General features: G+C 39.0%; 1 protein-coding gene across 1 annotated transcript in view; it reads right to left on the reverse strand.

Annotated features, from left to right (window-relative positions):
• SORCS2 (sortilin related VPS10 domain containing receptor 2) overlaps window positions 1–21,988 on the reverse strand; it is a 573,028-nt gene that overhangs the window by 380,701 nt on the left and 170,339 nt on the right. The window contains exon 2 of the mRNA XM_074865689.1: window positions 964–1,031. Within this exon, the coding sequence (XP_074721790.1) occupies window positions 964–1,031 (68 nt within the window). The remainder of the gene's footprint in view (window positions 1–963; window positions 1,032–21,988) is intronic.

A 21,988-nucleotide genomic window follows, 5' to 3' on the forward strand; every position in this document is an offset into this window, starting at 1 on the left:
AGCTCCTTACTCACACAGATGAAGGTTGAGACCCCATACAAGCCGGTATGAAGTTTACAAGTGCCTAAGCCACAGGCTATTAGACAACTCATTTGTTTCTAGACCTGAAGCTTATGGGCTACATAACTTCACATAAGACTCCTCAAGAAAGTCTCCTGTCATTTATAACAACTATTTAGATATCCCAGCAGAATATTTCAAGAATATTTCTACTCCTACAGATAACCCAGCAAAACTACCATAGCAAACATTGGTGCAATATTATATTTATTGATAACAGTGAAATATTTTCACTTTTGAAGTGTACATAAATGGGTCTAGCAAAAATTTTTGGTGGAAGATTTATACAGATACACAGAAAAATTGAGCACAAAAAGCCCACTTAGCAAAACAAAACTAACACACAAGAAGATAACCGGTATGACTGATATCTTAATTCACGAATGTTAAGGAAATAAGAATCAATTTAGAATTTTATTTGATTACTACATATTGTTGTCATAAGACACAATATAAGCTGCACTGGTACTACATTTCATCCAGTCGTGACTCCTTCCAAATCAAGATTATTTACTAACCTCAATACAGTACTCAAGAGCAGTAAGAACTCCCAACAAACACATCCCAAAACAATAAGTATTTCTAAGTTTTTAAGTAACTTTGATGCAAAATTTCTAAGAAAAGGAAAAGAACAGCATCTTGCAAAGTGGCATCAGGAAGGTACCTCATACTCTCTTATCACTGTTTGTCTCTACTGTTAAAACTCATTTCAAACTCCTTGCTATTGAACATCAGGAACTGCATTTAAAGAAGAGGATTAAGAGCTGATGACAATCTAGATAATCTTTCTATATTAGCATCAGTCAGCTAACAACTCAATTCAGCAGCAGTTTCAAAAGGGAAAAGAGACAGATCTATTCTGAGAACAGAGGGGAAAGGTTACAGGAAAAGCAGAAAACTTACCTCCACAATGAGCTCTCCAGCACTTTCCCCATGTCAGTATGATAATACTTGGTAAGGATCAGGATCACCTAAAAAGCAAGTGAAAATAAATATATTTATATACATAAATTGATATAAGAAACAGAAGTATAATCATGGGCAGCATTACTCTGGTGAATGCAAAGTTGGGGGTCCTGAAAATCTGAACTGTATTTCACTTTATTTTTACCTCTTACCAGTTTTACTTTTGGACTGGGTTTTTTTTTCCCTTTCTCTTTCTGAGATGAGTGATTTCAGCACTCAAAGTTTTCTGCAAACTTGGGGACTTTGTAAAAGATTGCCCATTTCACATGAGCAGTGGAGTTGGAATAGTCATATAAATCCCCCCCACACATGACAGCCCCAAGCAATTTGTATGACTTTCTCAGCAGGAAGAACCAATCTGATTGATACTTTAAATTTAGGAGGCAACTCTCTTGGACATCTACACATTTTTTTCTTTTAATCCAAAGTGTTAAACAATGGTGTTTAACTTTGATTATCCAGATAAATTCAGGCAGAAAATGAGCTCTGGTCTTCCCTACAAGATGAGAAATGCAACTTTCATGTCTGTCATTTTTCATTCCTAGAAGTATCACTTTTTTTTTTTCCTTCAAGAACCAGCTCTGTGCTCTGTAAATTACTCATCTACATCACCAACAGCCAGCAAAATACACAAGCAAATTTTATCCATAAAACATCTTCAACCTAGGAGAAGAGTCAGCAAGAATCACTTTCCATTCACTCATCATGTGACAAATTCACTCGTCAAACAACGTAAAGCACTAGTCCATGACTGGTGTATCAAGCTGAATGTTTTATATTTAGATCATTTAAAACAGATTTCTTTCACTTGCTTCCAGTCCATACTAGTGGTTCTTATACCCACGTTCCCATAGCAACCCCACAGAGGTAGAACGTGAAGAACCTCTGGTTTCTTGCACAGCTGTTGGCTTGCTTTAATGCGGGGTCAACGTCAGTCTCCAACAGTTTGGAGCATGCTGTTATTTAGCTGGTACTTCGTCTGCTCCTGACCAATGGATGAAATCTCCAGCAAACAACAACTGTAGGCATTCACTTTGATTATTCAGATAATTAATATGCTGATGATACATTTATGCTGCAGTCTCTGTATGCCAGAGCTTGTGAGGGAACAGAATTCCAGACCATGGGTGTTATGCACAAGGCGTTTTGGAAATAACACAATGTTTTGCAGAACTGAGATATAATGCCAGCCTCACTCAAGGCTATCTAAGCCTAATAAATTCACAACACATATTGCTAGATGTATATTGATATAAGTAAAAGCAGAATCAATCCATAATTCACAAATAGTATTAATCTCCCCTATTCTCAAAAGAGTCAGAATCTACCAGACCACTTTGTTGGAATTTGATGATTTATAAAAATACAGGCTTGGTTTAAAATAAAGCAAGAAACTAAAAAAAAAATAAAATCTTTTACTTTCAAAGAGGTTACTACAAGACTTACAAAGCCAAGAGAAAGAACCAGTTCCCAAAGGAGAGAGTATCTACTGATGAGATTCCTGGCTACAGCCCAAGCACACTCCATCAGGTCAGCTATTTATTCTATTGTCAGTGTCTTAACTACAGCTTTCTGCTGGTGCTTGCAATTAAGGAGAAAAAGAGAGAAACTTCACTACTGGGAGCATATATTGGCTCCAATTATTAAAGAAAAAGTTTCAGACTGTGCTTTTCTGAACAATTGATATCCCTCTTAGGCCACAAAGATTGACCCGGAAGGTTTTTTTAAGAGATACCAGAATGCATATTTAGTGCACGAAGATAATAAAGAAAATATCCAAAGACATAAGAGATTACACTTTGTTTCCTTACATTCATGCAGAACCGAAAACTGAATCCCGAAATTAGTGAGCCAGCTTTTTTCATCCCTGTACAACCTACAGTCATAACTTTCAAAATTCAGGTGATTTTCAGCAATGTATGTTGGAACCCCCTTGCTGCAGGGTAAACCCAATGTCTCATTCCTGAATTAAACTGGTTACTATCACACAGAGAAGATCCTACTGGGTTACCATCAGTCCACCTGCTTTCAACTTAACCTTTATGGAAGCATCAACAAAGCACCTGCCAGATAAGCCATTTCTGTAACTCAGCACCTGTTCTAAGTGTTAAAGACTTTCAGAAGCAAGAGGTGGGCTCACTGTACTGGTTGCTAGCGGTAGTTCATCTAGGGGATGCACACACCAAATGGGAAAGCTACTGTTGTTCCACACACTTCAAATTAACGGCTTTCAGGTAACTGCAAACTGCATTGGGGAGCAGCCATATGGAGCAAGATGTCTTATTTACACTGCAGGATCAGTGCCTTAATCTGAGTCATAGCTCTGAAAACAGCTGTCAGTATTTTCCATTCTGACTGGTAAATTCATTCAGAAATTAAAATACTTTATTTTGCATTTCAGGAGTATGGAGAATGACTTAGTAGGAAAAAACAAAGCTGTAATGAAACATCTTTGAATTCTTAAACACTGTTATCAGATTTCTGTCACAATCTAAGAAGTACGAGGTTGCCAGGGCACCGACCACTGTTTCAACTATGCTACTGGATTTTGTCCCAATATCCGAAAAATGTAGGTCAGCTATTTAACAGATTTTAAAGCATTGTCCTCTGGATTGTGGGCATCTTTTCAGGCTAAATAGCAATCCTGCTAACCAGAATTCCTCAATTAATAAACAGATCCAAGGAATAGGAGGAATCATTTCACAATAAAAACATAAAAGTCATCAGGATCTCTGGATTCTGTGCATCATTTGTAAGAGCAGAGCCCTGTTTCACTGATTTCCTTTCAATGGGACTCTGTAATTACAAGCATTTTACAGGTTGGATGGAAGCACTTGGGTGGCCTGGAGATGGAGAGAGGCTTGAAGCACAGCAGCAACTGAGCAACGATCAAGGGTATGATTCTGAACCAGCTCATACTACCATCAGTCATGGACAGCTAAAATAAATTTTTTGTGTTATTATTTGATAGCTAAAATAAATTTAGGCAATGGAGGAGAATTAGACCCACCAGATTCTTTATTTAAAGATGGATTTACAGGGTTACCTAGAGATTTCCTAGTCCATCCAGTGTCCTGTTTTATGAGAAGACTTGTGAAACCATTTTAAACCATTTCATCTTAAATTCACCCTCAATTCTTTGAGTTAATACCCACTGTATGTCAATGGAGGTGGCAACAACAATTCACTGCTGTGTGCTAGAGATCTATGAACACCTGGTGGTGCTTCTGGTCAAATACACCTAAGAAATGTATCCCTTCTGCTTTCATTGCCCTGAAACAAAAGTCCCTAAGAATTCCTCCTTCTCAGATCCCTTAGACATGTTTGTTACCAATAACATCATCAAGGCCTTTCTACCTGCAACCCCTAAAGGAGGAAAATGTTAATGAAGCTCAAAGATTGGAATTTGGGTTGTTTGGGGTTTTTAAGTAAATACAAGTAAAAATACGTACATACTTTGGTCCAAAATAAAGACATGCTTGTCTGGTACAGATCCCTTGCTCAGTATTTGAGTGTCACAGACTTCTCTTAGGAGCAGTTCTTACTGCACCTTACCACTTTTTGATTACCTTTCTACTGCTTGCTCTCATCCCAGCACCTTCTGCCCCTTTGCAGCAAGACGGCAGACCACTGCAGTTTCACCTCCCTCCAGGAACATTAGAATAAACAGAGCATTGTATCTCCAGTTCCCTGCCTGGTTCCCCGCATAGAATTCAGGAGACAATATTTTCACCCTTTCCTTTCCAATAAATTTTATTTTGATACTACATGACAGGCATACACCAACCATGTCACACAGTACAAATTTAAAATAATAAATGAAAAATGGAAAATGAAAGCTTTCAGCTTTTGTCATGAAAGCACTGCTCTCTTATTTGTTTCTTAACTAAAGGCCTTGACCTCTCCATACAGCCAGAGTTGGCCAGTATTTCTCCATATGGACCAACGAATGGAAGATAAATCCCTTAGGATTCCAAAAGTCATATGCAATGTGTATTGGAAGTAAGTTTTTGTGGAAGTAGTAACTGTAATTCTGGTAATTTGTCCAGTCTTGGAGACCCTGAAGTTCAGAAATTTTTCTACTTCTACTTTTTCATCTTCCTCCCACCTTTTTTTTTTTTTTTTTCATGGGGGGGGAGGGGGGTGGGCAGGCAGGAGGGGGTGCACAGAGAGGGTTTTGATTCTCACATGCCATTCCCCTGCTTTCATAACTTAATTCCTGCCTGGAATTCCTGCCTCCTGCATTCTCACTGTTATGGTAGTTACAGCTCAAAAGTGTTCTCCAAACGAAAGAGTTGTAGCAGTTTCTGACCCAAAAATCCTTTCTGAATATAGACATGTCTTCAGTTTTCAGTGAATGATGGACAGGAAAAACAATAGCATCTGTGGAATTTTCCATTTATCTGTGAATAATTAAAGTTAGAATGATCTATGCTTTTCCCCCCTCCTTTTCTCTTGCTTTATTCTGAAAATGCTCTGCAGCAAGGCTGGACCAAAAAGAGCAAACATTCACTTTAAGACATACAATGTGCTTTTAATCATTTCCTAATAAAATTTTGCCTTTAAAGAAACCCATTTTAATCCTCTCTTTTCATCACCATGTCACCTAAGAGATGCGAGAAAGGAAAAAGGGACAAATTCTAGATCAATCACTTTCTCTGGTGTTTATATTTTATCTTTGTTGTTTGATTGTTTGTTTGTTTGGTTTTTTTTTCCTTTTCTGTGAAGGATTTGCTAGGATCCTTCTCTTTTTCATAAACATTGACTTATGGAAAAAATTCTTTTTTTTTTCCATGCTCCCTCCACGATGTTTTCTTTCATGGACCATTCTTAACATAGATCTCTATTTTTCTATCTGCATGGAGATTCTTATGTATTATTTTGATGCCTGCCATTTGTCATTTGAAGTAAATTTCTTGGTCATCTATTCAGAAGTTTAATAGCAAAAGACTCATACTTTCAAATGTATAATTGCAAGTATGATTTCAAGTTTTTGTGTTTTCCCAAGATTATTAGAAAGTGAGAGCACACTGTAAAAACTTCCGTGCAGTCAGAGCTATCAGGGAAATATACTGCTCAGACACACTCAAGTTCCTGAAAACTTTTTAGCATCTGCTTAATTTAGTTCATGTGAATGAACCCACTGAAATCAAGAGAAGTGTTTATGAGAGTCACTTGAATAGGCACTTAATACTCTGTATGACCGGAACATATGCTGCTGTTTTGTTCAAGAAAACAGTCTAACTCACTTTTTCAGCTATTAAACTATAACTATTTCACTGTAAACTGTAACTATTTCAGGAGATCAAGATGTTCTAGCCTATTAATTCATCACCACCACCCCCTGTACTTCCAAAACTTTCTTGACAACTAATAATCAGAAAACTCCCTAACAGATTATAGGCAACCACCTACTGCTCCAATCCCTCAAGCCATTTCCAATTTTGCAGCAGCAGGCTCTTCAACCATCATGCTAAGGTCGACATTAGTTTTTATAGTCATTATTTGAAACAAAGACTCTTACCAAAAAAGTAAAACCAAGAGATTATTAATATGAAGGTATATTACCACAGGTCTATCATATGGACCAACTGTCATAATACTATTAACAACTTCAGAATAATTTGATTACACCAGGAGAACTGTAAATGGAAAAAGAACGTTTAGCTTTACTCTGTTGCAGCGTTATGATGAAACGTGCAAAAGGAGACATTTAGACCATTACTAAAGCTAGTAAGAATTCACTGTATAAGCTTTCACTCCTCTCTGGTGATAAAGTTCATAAAAACAACCCATGACTTAACATGAAAGACTTAAAGAATTAGATTTATAGTTCTTCCAACAAAATTGTATTCGAAGAAGAGAGAACTTAGTGTGTATGAAGTCACTGATTGGACCAGTGCACTTGTCTTAAGCATTAGTAATAATTCTGTATAGCGAATTTGTTCATAATTCAAGGCAAGACACAATAATGGCTCAATTCCTATTCTCTAAGAAGTATTTCTATCCACAAGAGCTGAGTAAGTGCATGGTCTTCAAAGTGGTGGCTGTGATTGCTTCCGGATTCAAAGCCATGTTAAATATAGTACTTTACACATTGACCCTGCAAACATTTATACAGAAGAGTAACTTTAAGATATCTAATATATTTAATCCACTATCTAGCACAGAACAGGATTATATTCTGTTAGCACTGTACAAACACAGAACAGAAAGACAACCTACTGCCTTTAGGAGCCTACAATGCAAGTTCAGAAAAAGAGAAGTCTTCACATCATCAAAACTGATGTCAGATTTTCAGTGCAAGCTCCTGAGAAAATTGTTTATGTGATGGCACTGCACGTACACTGCATATATACGCTTTTGGTTACTCATACCTACCTTATAGTTCTAAATCCACTGACTGATTTCAATCATATTTGACAGAGAGATGAGATAACCATATGGCTGAAGTAGCCATACCAGTTCATACCAGAGGTCCATCTAGATCAGTAACCTTTCTCCAACATTAGCAAACAAAAAACTGTAAGAATGGGGGAAGCATATAAATAAAGATACTTCCCAAATATATTTTCCAGCCTTCAGCAATTTGCAACTCAGGCAGTTGGGCTGTTACTTCAGTTTTTAGTAGTTGGCTGCTTGGATAAGCACAGGCTTCTAGATGGTACTGCCTGACCCATCAACACAACAATAGAGACTGTTGTGTTTGTAACTTTTAACGTTTAGCCTTTAAAAATCAAAGCATATGTAAAATTGGTCAACCTATCTGGATTGCTCCTACTCTAACATATTCATGTCGCTGCTCATTTCTATAACTATTAGATGCAGCTCTAAGATTTTTGGGCACCCAGCAGATGCAGAGCTTACTCAAGCAAACAGGAACTCAGTTTGAAGGCCACAGAATTATAGTTCTAGATTAAATCTGCAGCTTGGGAAACAGTGTCTAATATTTTAACTACTAGTTCAGTTAAACTTTCTGTTCTTTTTCAAAGAGCCCAAAACAATGTCATCTCTGACAAAAATCTGCAGTTGTCTGCCACTGCCTTTTTCTACACAACCAGAGTATTTTTTAGGTCTAAATATTTAACATTGCATTTGATAAGCTCTTAAAACCACATCTCCAAACATGCCAAGAGAATAAATTTCTAAAGCATGAAGCAATATACTTTTTTCCTAGTCTGGCTTGACTCCTAATTGTAATTTTTTTTGAAATATAGACTAGCTTTACTTATCTCCTAAATTAGTGTATTCTAAATTGGATTAACAATCCTTCCTGCAGAAGCAAACCTATTGTCTGAATATTCTTTTCCATTTCCATGAAAATTCAAGAGGAAGCAGAGCTGACATCCAAATAAGACATATGTAAAACATCTTTACTGTCTTCTAGATATTTCAGGAATCCAGTATTATGAATAGGCAATTCACCTTAGTCATCAATGTTATATAGCTATTCACTACCAGAAAAGAAAGATCAAATTTTAAGTACTGTTTGTGAAATATTCCCAATCTGTCATGCAGTATTACTGCCCAATAGTAAAACATAAAAACTGAAAGTGAGCTTTCATTCTGCATCACTAAATCCCTTTTCAAAGCCAGAACTTCTTTTTTGACATTACCATATAAAAATAATTACGCTCTTCATTTCAAAAAAGACAGCATTATGCAAGACATATGGAAACATCTACAGAGGATACCACAAGCTGGGAAAACTGATCATTTGACGCAGGGCTGTTGGCAGATATTTTCATACTGGTTACTCTCCCTCACAGCTTCTCTGTCTTCACCAGATTAAATATCATTGTACCAGATAACATCATATTTATCACAGGTTGCATCAACCTATGCTGACATCAAAATTACATTTATTTATCTCTGAGAATGGCTTACAGTGTTCAAATAAGACTTAATTGTCTATCATAAAGAGGCTTTGTAAGACTGTACATGGAAGCAAGGACTTTGACACTGTATCAAGACCAGCCAAAGAGTCACAAAGTTTAATATCCTTCTTATTATGAGCAAGGACTGGACTTTATATTTCCTGAATATTGTAGACACCTGAATTTGTGCTTCATAAATGAGAATGGCCACACGATCTACAGAAGGGGGCAACAGCACACTCCTACCTGAAAGGCACACTGCCAGGACAAATGTGCTAAAGATCAAAGCACTTATATTATAGTGACAGAGTGATGCTGATTAATATTTTAGTCAAAAGACCAGAGATATAGCAGAGGCAGATGTAAAACTTGTTTTGCACTTTTTGTGAAACAGAGCATGCATGTTACATTAACAGCATTAAAATTGTCCGAGCAGCCAGGGATCAGGTTAGGAAAGCTAAAACCCCGATAGAATTCAAGCTGGCCAGGGATGTCAAGAGCAACAAGAAAAGCATCTATAGGTATGTTGGTGATAAAAGGAAGACTAGGGGAAATGTGGGCCCTCTCCAGAAGGAAGGAGGAGACCTGGTTACGTGGGATATTGGAGAGGCTGAGATTCTCAATGACTTTTTTGCCTCAGTCTTCACCAGCAAGGGCTCCAGCCACACCACCCAAGATGCAGAAGGCAAAGCAGGAACTGGGAGAAAAAAACACCCACTATAGGAGAAGATCAGGTTTGAGACCATCTGAGGAACCTGAAGGTGCACAAGTCCATGGGACCCGATGAGATGCATCTACGGGTCCTGAGGGAACTGGCGGATGAAGTCCTATATATATTTGATGATTTGATGATTTGATATATATGATAGGATGAAGTCCTATCATATTTGAGAACTTGTGGCAGTCTGAGTGGAAAAGGGGAAACATAACTCCCAATTTTAAAAAGGGAAAAAAGGAAGATGCAGGGAACTGCAGGTCAGTCAGTCTCACACCTGCACCCAGCAAGATCATAGAGTGGATCCTCCTGGAAACTATGCTGAGGCACATGGAAAATAAGGAGCTGATTGGTGACAGCCAGCATGGCTTCACTAAGGACAAAGTATGCCTGACAAATTTGGTGGTCTTCTACGACACCAAGCTGTGTGGTGCAGTCAACAGGCTGGAGGGAAGGGATGTGCCATCCAGAGGGACCTTGACAGGCTTGAGAGGTGGGTCTGTGCAAACTTCATGAAGTTCAACAAGGCCAAATGCAAGGTTCTGCACATGGGTTGGGGCAATCCCAGGCACAAATACAGGCTGGGCAATGAGTGGATTGATAACAGCCCTGCACAGAAGGACTTTGGGGTGTTGGTTGAGAAGCAGCTCAACATGACCTGCCAATGTGTCCTTGCAGCCCAGAAAGCCAACTGTATCCTAGGCTGCGTCAGAAGAAGTGTGACCAGCAGGTCATGGGAGGTGATTCTCCCACTCTACTCCGCTCTCATGAGACCCCACCTGCAGTGCTGTGTCCAGCTCTGGGGCTCCCAACATAAGAAGGACATGGAGCTGTTGAAGCGAGTCCAGAGGAGGGTCACGAAGATGATCAGGGGGCTGGAGCACCTTCCCTGTGAGGCAGGCTGAGAAAGTTGGAGTTGATCAGCCTGGAGAAGAGAAGGCTCTGGAGAGACCTGGAGAGATCTGGACAGGCTGGAGCGATGGGCTAAGGTCAACTGTAGGATTTTCAATAAGGTCAAATGCTGGGTGCTGCACTTGGACCACAACAACCCCGAGCAGCGCGACAGGCTTGGGGAGGAGTGGCTGGAGAGCTGCCAGTCAGAGAGGGACCTGGGGGTGTTGATTGACAGCCGGCTGAACATGAGCCAGCAGTGTGCCCAGGTGGCCAAGAAGGCCAATGGCATCCTGGCTTGTATCAGAAATAGCGTGGCCAGCAGGGACAGGGAAGGGATCTTACCCCTGTACTCGGCACTGGTGAGGCCGCACCTCGATTCCTGTGTTCAGTTTTGGGCCCCTCACTACAAAAAGGACATTGAATTACTCAAGCATGTCCAAAGAAGGGCAACGAAGCTGGTGAAGGGTCTGGAGCACATGTCGTACGAGGAGCGGCTGAGGGAACTGGGGTTGTTTAGTCTAGAGAAGAGGAGGCTGAGGGGAGACCTCATCGCCCCCTACAAGTACCTGAAAGGAGGTTGCAGAGAGCTGGGGATGAGCCTCTTTAACCAAGTAATAAGTGATAGGACAAGGGGGAATGGCCTCAAGTTGCGCCAGGGAAGGTTTAGACTGGATATTAGGAAGTATTTCTTTACAGAACGGGTTGTTGGGTGTTGGAATGGGCTGCCCAGGGAGGTGGTGGAGTCCCCATCCCTGGAGGTGTTCAAGAGGCAGGTTGACATAGCACTTAGGGATATGGTGTAGTTGGGATCCATCAGTGCTAGGTTAATGGTTGGACTAGATGACCTTCAAGGTCCCTTCCAACCTAGATGATTCTGTGATTCTGTGACCTTATAGCAGTCTTCCAGTACCTAAAGGGGGCCTACAAGAAAGCTCGAGAGGGACTTTTTACAAGGGCATGTCATGATAGGACAAGTGGTAATGGCTTTAAACTGAAAGAGGGTAGATTTAGATTAGATGTAAGGAAGAAGTTCTTTATTGTGAGGGTGGTGAGGCACTGGAACAGGTTGTGCAGAGAAGTTGTAGATGCCTCCTCCCTGGAAGTGTTCAAGGCCAGGTTGGACGGGGCTTTGAGTAACCTGGTCTAGTAGAAGGTGTCCCTGCCCATGGCAGGTGGGTTGGAACTAGATGATCTTTAAGGTCCCTTTCAACTGAAGCCATTCCATGATTCCAACATGCTCAGGGATACTTTAACACCTCTGTTCCAAAGACAAAAACAGGCCTGGACAATGACACAAAAACAGAGTTAGAGGGGAAAAGAAAAATTCAGGGGTTTACCTAGTAAAACAGGAATAACACAAAACACATCCAGGCATGTTACTTCAAATGCTGTCTAAAAAAAATCCTCTAGTCACCCTGCATGATCACTCTCCCAGTGGAGTGGGTTGAGGTGTCTCTCCAAACAAGGACCATTTGCTCTGCAGCTTCATACAGGGACAGACTAGGCCCAATGCCACCCCGTCATTGTCCTTTTACTGGGTGGAAGTTGGGCTCTCTACATCTGCCTTTCATTTTAACTGTTTCATCTCTATTTATCTTGCTAAAATAATTAATTTCAGCAGAAGTACCAACACACTGACCCTAGTATGGTGTGAAAGAGGACCATTCCCACTCAAATGCCAAGCCCGTCTGCTCTCTTTGGCCACATTCACAATAAATTTGAAACACCTCAGATGACATTAACAGAATTCAGCTACTGTAAAATAGTGGGAATGACCCTCTTTGAGAGGAAGAAGGATGAAAGCACATTTATCTTCAGCATTATCCCTGAAGCAGCAGAACTTCATATCCGTGCCAATAGAGAGGGCATAAAGGAGCAGAGGGAACATCCAACTGGGTTAGGAAGCTATTAGAAAGGGCTTGGGAGCAGTTGGGAAAATTGGTTAGAGGCCAAATATGTCAGAGAAAACATTGGAAGGGGCCAGGGGAGTGCTGGATAGTTCTCCACATTCAGTCCAAAGCCAAGCCAGGAGGTTTCCAATCTGTGAGCACTGAGTTTTCGCCAGCTTTTAGTATTCCCTCACCCAGCCTCTGCCCTAGGTGTTCATTACTTTAAGAGCCATGGGGCCACTAAAGCTAAGTGGAATTATACAGCACTATCTGTGAAAAGAAACAGCTATTTCACCAGGCAATGCCACATCATTTTGGATCCCTAGTTAATGCTGTGCTGTCACGTGAACACTATGCTTTAGTTTAACCACTATGAAGAATATTAACAAAATTGGTCATCTTAGATCTTAGGTTTCAAATTAGCCTCGCATTCCAATCTTAAACCTCTAATACATTTTAAATGACCTTCAGATCAAGTAGATACAAGCAGGAAAAGATTGTAGGCCCTGATAAATGAGGTCTATATTTCTTTATTTTACTCCAGCAAAGACTTAGGCGTTCAACAGATTCTTTGGAGACAGTTTTTGTATGTCAGCATTTAGCAGGCTGTAGCTAGGGCTGCAAAACAGTTTCAGTAACAAACTCGTAATATGAAATTCTCCCCCTTAGAGACTGACGTTTTTCATGCTTGGACTCTCCCCTGTGATCCCAGATTGTTTTAGAAATATGTTAAGAAATTCTTTCTTCATGTTATGAGAACTACTATTTTCTGTCTTCATAGATATAAGGATAGGTACAACAGTTAAGCAGCACAAGACTTGGAAGAAAAACATTTTTAATTCATGCCTATAACACTTCTGAACAGTTACCGCTAACACACCTTCTCATGTGTCTTTTCTGTAGAAATGCAGTCATTTCAGGCTTCTCACACCCCCTTAACATAAGGTAGCAGTACTGTATATTTTACAGTTGGGAAATGGAAGCAGAGATGTATCACTCTGATTTAACCCACCTAACTTTAGGATGTACCAGTCCCTAGGGACAGAGACAGATACCTCAGTTTTGACTATCTAGATCTGAATAGCCATTTAGAAGTCCTTTTTTCCCTATTGATTTATCATGCTAGGGACCTACACTTCCAGATTGACCCTCTCAGAAGACTGAATGAATCTGTGCTTAAATGAGTTGCAGAAGTCCAGGCATAGGGGAAAAAAAAAAAAAAAAAAAAAAAAAAAACAAATAAAAAGAGGGCAAACTGAGAAGCAGGATCAAGAGACACGACATAAATTCTGTGTGCCCCTAACCTTTAGGATCTTCTTTTCCAGCACATGATGCTTCCAGACCCAAGTCTTGCACCCATTCTAGACCTCTTACACTAAGGCTGGTACCTGCGACTTACAGCAATGCACCAGCACTTTGCAGAGCTGGGAGGTCTGATGTACAGTTATGTGCTTCTATATCACATATGTCCTATATGACATGTAATATAAAAAGTCAACATTTTCAATATGGGAAAAATTAACTTTTTCCCTTACCTGCCTTTCCATCAATAAGTGGAAATCCAAGGAAAGAGAAGAAACTTATGCAACTATATATCATCTCAGAAGGTGCAGCAGACTAGCTTTGTAACTACTAAAAAACCACCTTTCATGTCTTCAAAATGTCATGTATGACTTTGATGTGTTTCATACCAACATACTTTATTACAGAACTATAATAATATTAAACAGTTAAAACTTCTGCACAGTGTACGTAACATTTACTGTTGTCCTTCATTATACTGAGCATCTCTCTAGAACTGCTATTTATTTTCCAATGTTTTTTTCTAATGAGTTTGCTCTATATTTGTATTGTAAATGCCTGTCTCTATTTATATTCTATTTCTGAAAATTACAACACAACCTTCTCTGTTTACAAGTCATAGTCTTTTTCTTATGGAAATTACCTTATTCCAAAACAAAGAAAAAAAATCTGAATCTTTTAATTCCTGCAAATTGTTTTGCTTGAGTTTGGAGTTTGAGGTTTAACTGATGCCATGACAGAAAGGCACTAATAACCAGAGTGCAGAGGATACAGCCCAAACCCAATAGCAATTTTTCAGCTTCATGTTGTTAGCAAACGGGTGTTTTTCTTGCTCCCTCCTCACTCTTCCATACGCTTGCATTTATTTTGAGTCTGATCTAAAGTCTGTTTAAACCAATGGGAATCTGGATTAAGCCCATTCTAAACATATTAAATCAGATCCTGAAATTTCTTTCATGAAGGGAAGGATCCAATTTTGATAAAACCAATATTTGCAAAAATCTCATACATTCTGTGCACAAGAGAAACAACCACGCTGTATTTTCCACAAAATGCATGTAGTTGTACTAATTTATTACTTTAAATGTCAAGTTATAAAGGACATGAGACTACCCGAAGAGAACAGCTAGGGTTACACTTAAGGATGTAGTTTTTCTATCCTATAGGGGGAACTCACACTTCTGAAGATCTCTCTAAATAGACACTTCTTGAAGTAAAAGTTTACTCACAATGTAGAATAGAAAGTGAGCAGAGGTAGAATACTGGAAATTACTTCAGATCTATTATGTCAATCCATGATCACCTACATATATTTGGTTTTTAAGAAATAGTGTATTTTGCAAGAATTTCACAAGATTAAAGGCTACAGGAAAATGTATCACCCATACATCTAAAACAACATTCAACTCCTTTAATTTCCCCACTTTGGAACAAAAAAATATCTTTTTGTGAGCACAAAAAGAATATTCCAACCTCTCCCAATCCCATTATTTTCTCAGATAGAGCAGTAGGCCTGTATTTTTCAACATCAAGTAGAAGGGAAAAGATGCTTTCAATCCAGCCCAAGAAATAGCTTGTAGAAGTGTATTTTGTAGACACAGCAAAATGAATAAAACATCCATTCAAGATTACTCAGCCACCTCCTGAAGACAGAAGCACGTCACAAGCTGATCAACGTTTAGGAAAAAAAAAAATAAAAAAAAAAACCCTTCTATTGTCCCTGCTAAATCTTCAATGAACTCTTTCTCCTAATGGGAGAACCGTGACATTTCTTCAGAAAGAGCACTGTCAAGAGTAAGGAAACAAGAGTTTATTTCAGCTAAAATTTGACTTTCAACAGTCAAACATGCGAATGGTAACCCAATGAAAACTCTTGTGCACATTATAGGAAAAATACAGATCAAAATGGCTCAGGCTTTCTTTCAGAAACAAAATGAGCAAGCATAACACATTACACTATCAGCTAATTAATACAGCATCATTATTACTGCTATATGAAGAAAGAAATTTTAAATGTTAAAGTTCAGTGCTGGGAGTCAGTCCAGACATTTCCTACCTATATTCACAAACCAACCAGCCCAGAGACCTATCCACAGAAATCTATGCAATTTCAAGGGCATTGATTCCCCATCAGCTGGGAAAGAAATCAAGTTTCCTCCATATTCCCTGGTCCAGAGAAGGTGAAAGCATCCTTTAATCTCTGTGACAACAAATAGACAGCAATTTACCTGAAGCGATACGTTTTTGTAGCTTCCCTCTCCTTTCCCCAAGTCACGACACAAGCAGCCTGAAGTGCATTTCTCAGGGAGGACATGTAACACATACTGGTTTTAATCAGTTGCACTAATTAACTAAGGCACAACAGGATGATGATCAAAAAATTTTTGAATGACAGAAAGGTCTAGAATACGGATGTAAAGGACATAGAGGACTACAGTGAAAAAAGCAGGCATCGTCAGATACCTGGAAATAATGTGAATTCCCCATGAATGAAATAAAAAGGCAGTAAATGTGCTACCAGTTAAATGCATCAACCAGGAAGGGGAAAACAGATGCTCAAGCACGTCAGTTCAGTTCTTTGGTTCCTATCCAACTCAAACAGCGTCCTTTTTCTCAGCGGGTTAAGCTATTTGGAGAACTGTCAGTCCCTAAGAAATATTTACTCCTCGGTGCCTTAAGAGAAATAGATTAGGGAAATGTTCAGGGTCTCTGATCACAGCTCAGGCAAGTCTTTGTTTTGGTTTTAGTACCCTGGTACCTAGGGTTGTCCTTCCTTATTTTTTTATTTTTTTTATTTATTTTCTCAGAGCAAGGAATACTAACCATCTGTGACTGTGCATGACCAGCTAATATGAACAAGGACTGAGAGATCTGCAAACTGAATACCTAACTCACTGTACCCAGGAGCAGTGTTATGACTAATAAGAAGCTTAGTCTGAAGTTTGCAAAATGGATTTGTGTCTAAAATCAAGACTAGCTGCTAAGTCTTTCTTTTCTTTATAAAAAAGAAAAAGCAACTTACATACTCCTCCCACCACAAATCAATGCATTATAGATACTTTTCTCTGGATCTGCCTTTAATTATTAACTACCATTCAGCTTTGCAGTGACTCTCATGGTTATTTCACACTGACAGACTAGAGAAAAGGGTCCATCCCACTTCAGCTAGAAAAGGGGTAGGGGGATGGACAGAAGTAAAAAGGAGGGGGGGGAAATCAGTAAGCCTCTAAGACAATCTGTTTATTTTATAGTTTCAGAAGATGATGCTGTTTAAAATTTTATTTTTGACACCAAAGGAAAAGGACAGAAATAAAAAATTAAATAACTGCCTGTAGCTAAATGTTTCCTACCCAGAATGCTCAGAATTGTGCTGCAAATCCACAGAGATAGATATTTCTTAAAGGAATTGCAACTCAGCCCTAATTCCAGTAATGTTCAATATGGTAAAGTATAATCGTCCTCATAGCAGGTAATGGCAGATAATGATCACAAAAGCTAAATGTTTTCTGCCTAAATTCATAATGAATCCAAGTGGATAAAGGCTACAAGGTAAATGTTTACTAGGGTGGTAGACAAGGTAATTCTTTCCTGAACTAAAAAGAAATTGAAGAAAATGAAAAACAAAACAAACAAAAAAAAAAAAGAAAAAGAAAAAGAAACAACAATACATTTTTTTACAGAAATAAAACATTTTGCTTCCTGGTGGCGGTTCCTTTTTACTGTAAAGTGAATGATTTCTGTACTTAGGCATCTCAAACAGCTTGTAAGGTATTTTGTAGTCTAGCTTTTAGATTCATTAAAATGTAGGTTCCAGCTCCTAAGATGTACCCATAGTCTAACTTACCCTAACACTTATATTTTGTGTAAGCTTTATGCATCAGTAACAGGCATGATATTCTGATTTATTCTCAATTATTAATTTGATACTTTGCTCTTATATTGGGAAGAGGCATCAGGGACAAAAGTCCTACAGTCAAGACTGTTTGCCTGTGACCCAGAAGTAAGGAGAAGATGGTCTCTCGATGGAGCAATGAGGCAGCAACATTTCTGGGCAGTGGAAATGGCCCTTGTAAAGCACAAAGCACAATGATATTTCCTAAAAAGGCTCTCTTTATAAAGACGTGGTAAGCCAAAGGTCTAGGTTCTTTGCATCCATTATCTCAGGCACTGCGTCATCCCAGGCTGTGGCTCTCCTCATCTCCCTGTAGGAACATACACTTGCTGGGAGGTGCACTCGGGCAGGGGGACTGCAGCTAGAGCCAACCATGAGTACAGGAGGAAATGGGATCTCTCCTGACCTCCTGCAGATTGATGCTATGAGGTGTCAGATAACTATCATCTTGCTTGAGATTTGCAGCCATTATGAACACTCAACACTCAAATGGCCCTCAAATGAAAGGAATAAACTGAAGACATCTCAGATGCAAAGTCCAAAGCTAGAAGTGATCATCTGGTCATTCCTGTCCAGCTTCCTCTCCTCCTTCCCTTCCAGACCCAAATACATGTAACTCAGAAACATGTTAAAGCACATCACTCAAAATACAGCTTAATATTTCAAAATACATTTCAAAAAACGTTAGAGTCCCAGCACTTCTGCGGACAGCCAAGTAATGATGACTTATTTCTACACTAAATTTGTCTGCCTTCAATCTTTAGCTATGGGATCTTGTCATGTCCTTGTATAGGAGATTAAAAGGTCCCTGCTGACAAATACATTCTCCATACATAAGTACTTATAAGCAACAATTACATTACCTCTTGACCTTTTCTCTTTGGTAAGATTAATGACTGGCCTCTCTACAACTCACCTCATAAAGCTTACTTTCCAGCATCTGGACCATTTTTTGTGGGTCTTCTCCCCACCCCTCATCCCTTATCTTCAGACTATGTCCTTTAGAACTGAGGACACTTCTGAGGTGAGGGCACCAGATCTGAACAACAGAAGCTACCAGAGGCAAAGGCAAGTCAATTTTCTGACTTGTTCTTGGTATACCCTTTGCAGACACCCCACAAACAGCTTACAGGAGCCTCATCACAGGTTTCCATGGATAGCGATTCTGAGATAAGCCAACACAGTGCTGCTGTTGGAGAGCTATGTTAAACATTTTGTTCTTCCTTCCCTAAAAGAGAAAGATCACCTGGCAAACACGCCTAATAAAATTAGGGCATGCATAGGGGGGAGTAGATGAATGCAGATACACACAAAAATAATCAGCATTTTTTCATCCACACTACCAGGTTCTCCCCAAGAATCCAAGAACTTTCCAAGTCCAGACATTATTCATCTCTCAGACTCCAAAGAGCTATTTCTAATCTGTCTCCTCTTGTTTAGCCTTAGGCTTTGCAGACCTCCACCTACACCTTCAGCAATAATTATTCTAACTAGTCTCTGCTTCCCTGGGCTAACTGCCAGTAGACTCCAACTGATTTTCTGCAGAAGAGCAAGTTTGTCAAGAAAAAGTCTGCAGCCAGAGATGAGGAGGGGAAAAAAAACAAGAAAAATGTATGAGAGAGAACAATCTTCCACGTTCAGTTCACAAACATGGGTAGGAATTTCAGCACCAAGAACAAGCCTCATGAGCCCTCTCTGCCATACCAATTCAGTTTAAGTACATGTTGAGCAAGCTACTCTTAATAACCTTAAGTCGACTTCTGGGTTGCTACTTCCCAAAGCAGCCTTCCACCCTGAGAGTCTTATATCTATTTTTTTTTTTTTACTTCCTGATGTACAACTCTTCATCTGGCTCTATTAAATTTAATTTTGGTAGAACTTTGTCATCTATCAGCCTTTACAACAATCTTCATTATTTTAGCAATTTTTATGCCATCTACAAACTTAACAGCAAAGTTCACGTCAGTGTCTGTGTAAGTGATTGAAAATACAGAAATAGTGACTAGCACTGGATTCAGAACTAAAGCCTAGAAACTAAGGTAATGGATTTTCACAAAATTGTAAATTAAGTCCCCACTGCTTCCCCAAGGGAGATTTTTTTTTTTTCCTGGCACCTGCCCCAGTCAGACTATTCTAGCTGGTGGAAAACACGCTCCAACTTCTGTAGCTGACAGACCTGCCTTAGATTGTAAACACCCAAGATCATTTTTTTCAACACTAAGCCATCATTTGAATTCACAGCTTTTAAGGAAACACCATGTGTTCCAACTGTCATATTTACCCAACATTAAAAAGCCTACCAGGAAAAATAAATTTTATTCTCATAACAATGGGTTACATTCCTAATTGCAGAACTCAAAACATTTAAAAAAGGAAACTGTTCACTGTATTACATCATGCTTAGCACTAAAGTGGCTCCAGTGTTTTAGTCAGCTTGAGGGCTTGCAATGCACTTCTTCCAATCAAATGACATACATATTCTCACTCATCTCTCCATAACTCACTTTTTCTAACTCACTTCTCTGTCAAAATGAAGCTTTAGAGTTTGTATTTAATATCACCATTATAACTGAGAACTCTCTACCCTCCTCTCTTCTTTCAAACTGGGTTTCCATCCTATCCCTTTCTTCTCAGAACTGGAATGCAAGGTGCAAAGGCAATGATCTATGTAACTCATCCTTTCAGGTTGCATTCAGCTTCTCACAGCAAGTTTGGCATATAAACTAAGTCCCCTAACATCCAGGTAGTTGTAGGGATCCTACCATTGGTATTTATCATTCAGCAACTCCTTAGCAAGAGCTACATACAAAATCTAGAATACTGTGCCCATTTTGGGGATCCTGCCACAACAAAGACTGACAGACTGGAGTGAGTCCAGTAGAGGGTCATGGTTAGAGAGCTGAAGCACATGACAGATAAGGAAAAGAGAAGAAAGAGACAGACTCTTCCCAGAGTCTGAGAACAAAAGAGGAAAAACCACATGCTGGAGGATAAATTCCAGTAGGATATAAAAAGAAAAATATTTTCACCATGAGAGTAGTTAAGTACTCGGACTGGTTGCCCAGTGAGGCTGAGGATTCTCTACCTTGGAGACAGAATGTGCCTGGACCACACCTTTAACAACTTGATCTCACTTTTGATATAAGCCCTACTTTGAGCAGGAAGGTGGGCCACATGTCTTCCAGATGTCCCTTCCAACCTCAATTATTCTGCAATTCTATGTCACATGAACTGCTTTTAAAGTAATCTCATGTGCCTTAATATCTCATGTGAATATCATATTTTAAGACAAAAGATTTCTTGATCAATTTTCTAAGTCCAAAACTTCAGAGGAAATCAAGTCTATTTTAATACCATAACCCTTTTCACCACTTTGTAAAGAAAACAAAGTTTTTATTCTCCTTTTAATAATGACTTCATAAAAACACACTTGAATAATTTATAACATATCAACTCTACTACTGCTGTTGCAGTTAGCTCTTCTCACTATGATAAGCAGACAGTAAAAAGTCTTATTTTTCCTGAGATAAAGCAAGTTCAGAAATAGCATTTCTACTCGGACTTTACAATCTCTAACTCAGTTACATGGCATAATTCATGAGCAGAGTACTGAGTACATTGCTAGGTTTCCACTCTTTCTTACCTTTGCTGTTTTCATATCCTTTCTCATTATACCAGTACGGCAACAGAAGCCCTATAGCTACAGTAACTACATCTTAACTTAAACCCCTTGAAAAACTTTTAGTATGAACATACTCACTTACTAATGAGTATGACTATAACAGTCTCTTCCTCCCCCAAAATTACTTTCTTTAATACACCAATAGTTGTACCCAGCGATTTGGTCCCAGTCATTAGGCAGGTTAGTGGCAGAGCCAGGACTAGAGCCGAGGCCTTTACCACCTTTACTACATCTCAACCACATTTTCCAGTGAGATACAACTCATTTGTATATATGGTTAAATAAATTAATAAATATCAACAAAAGGCTTTAATAATTTGTGATATTAAACATTATTAATTTAGGCATATCTGTTACAGACTAGCAAGTATATTTTTAGTTGTGATGCTTAGAGTTTAGTCAATAATTTTCCGCAGAGAAGGAACAAGAAATAGTCTCACTTCTTTTCCTAAGCACTGTTATATACACTCTGCAAAGGGGGGTCACTATATAACAGTGACAAACAAATGATCTTCCAATACACAGTCTATAAAACATTCTGAAATATTCTGGATGAAACACTGCATTGAAATATAATCCCACATCATATGCTGTCATTTCAGAGGTAAAACTATATGCTGTTGCAGTATGCCTTTCACTCAAACTCATATAACTGAAAAGCAAGGGTAGAAAGGTAGTGGCAGGATGGCTCATTTTGACAAAGTACCCTGT

Source organism: Strix uralensis, chromosome 4 (assembly GCF_047716275.1).
Source record: "Strix uralensis isolate ZFMK-TIS-50842 chromosome 4, bStrUra1, whole genome shotgun sequence".
Lineage (NCBI taxonomy): Eukaryota > Metazoa > Chordata > Aves > Strigiformes > Strigidae > Strix > Strix uralensis.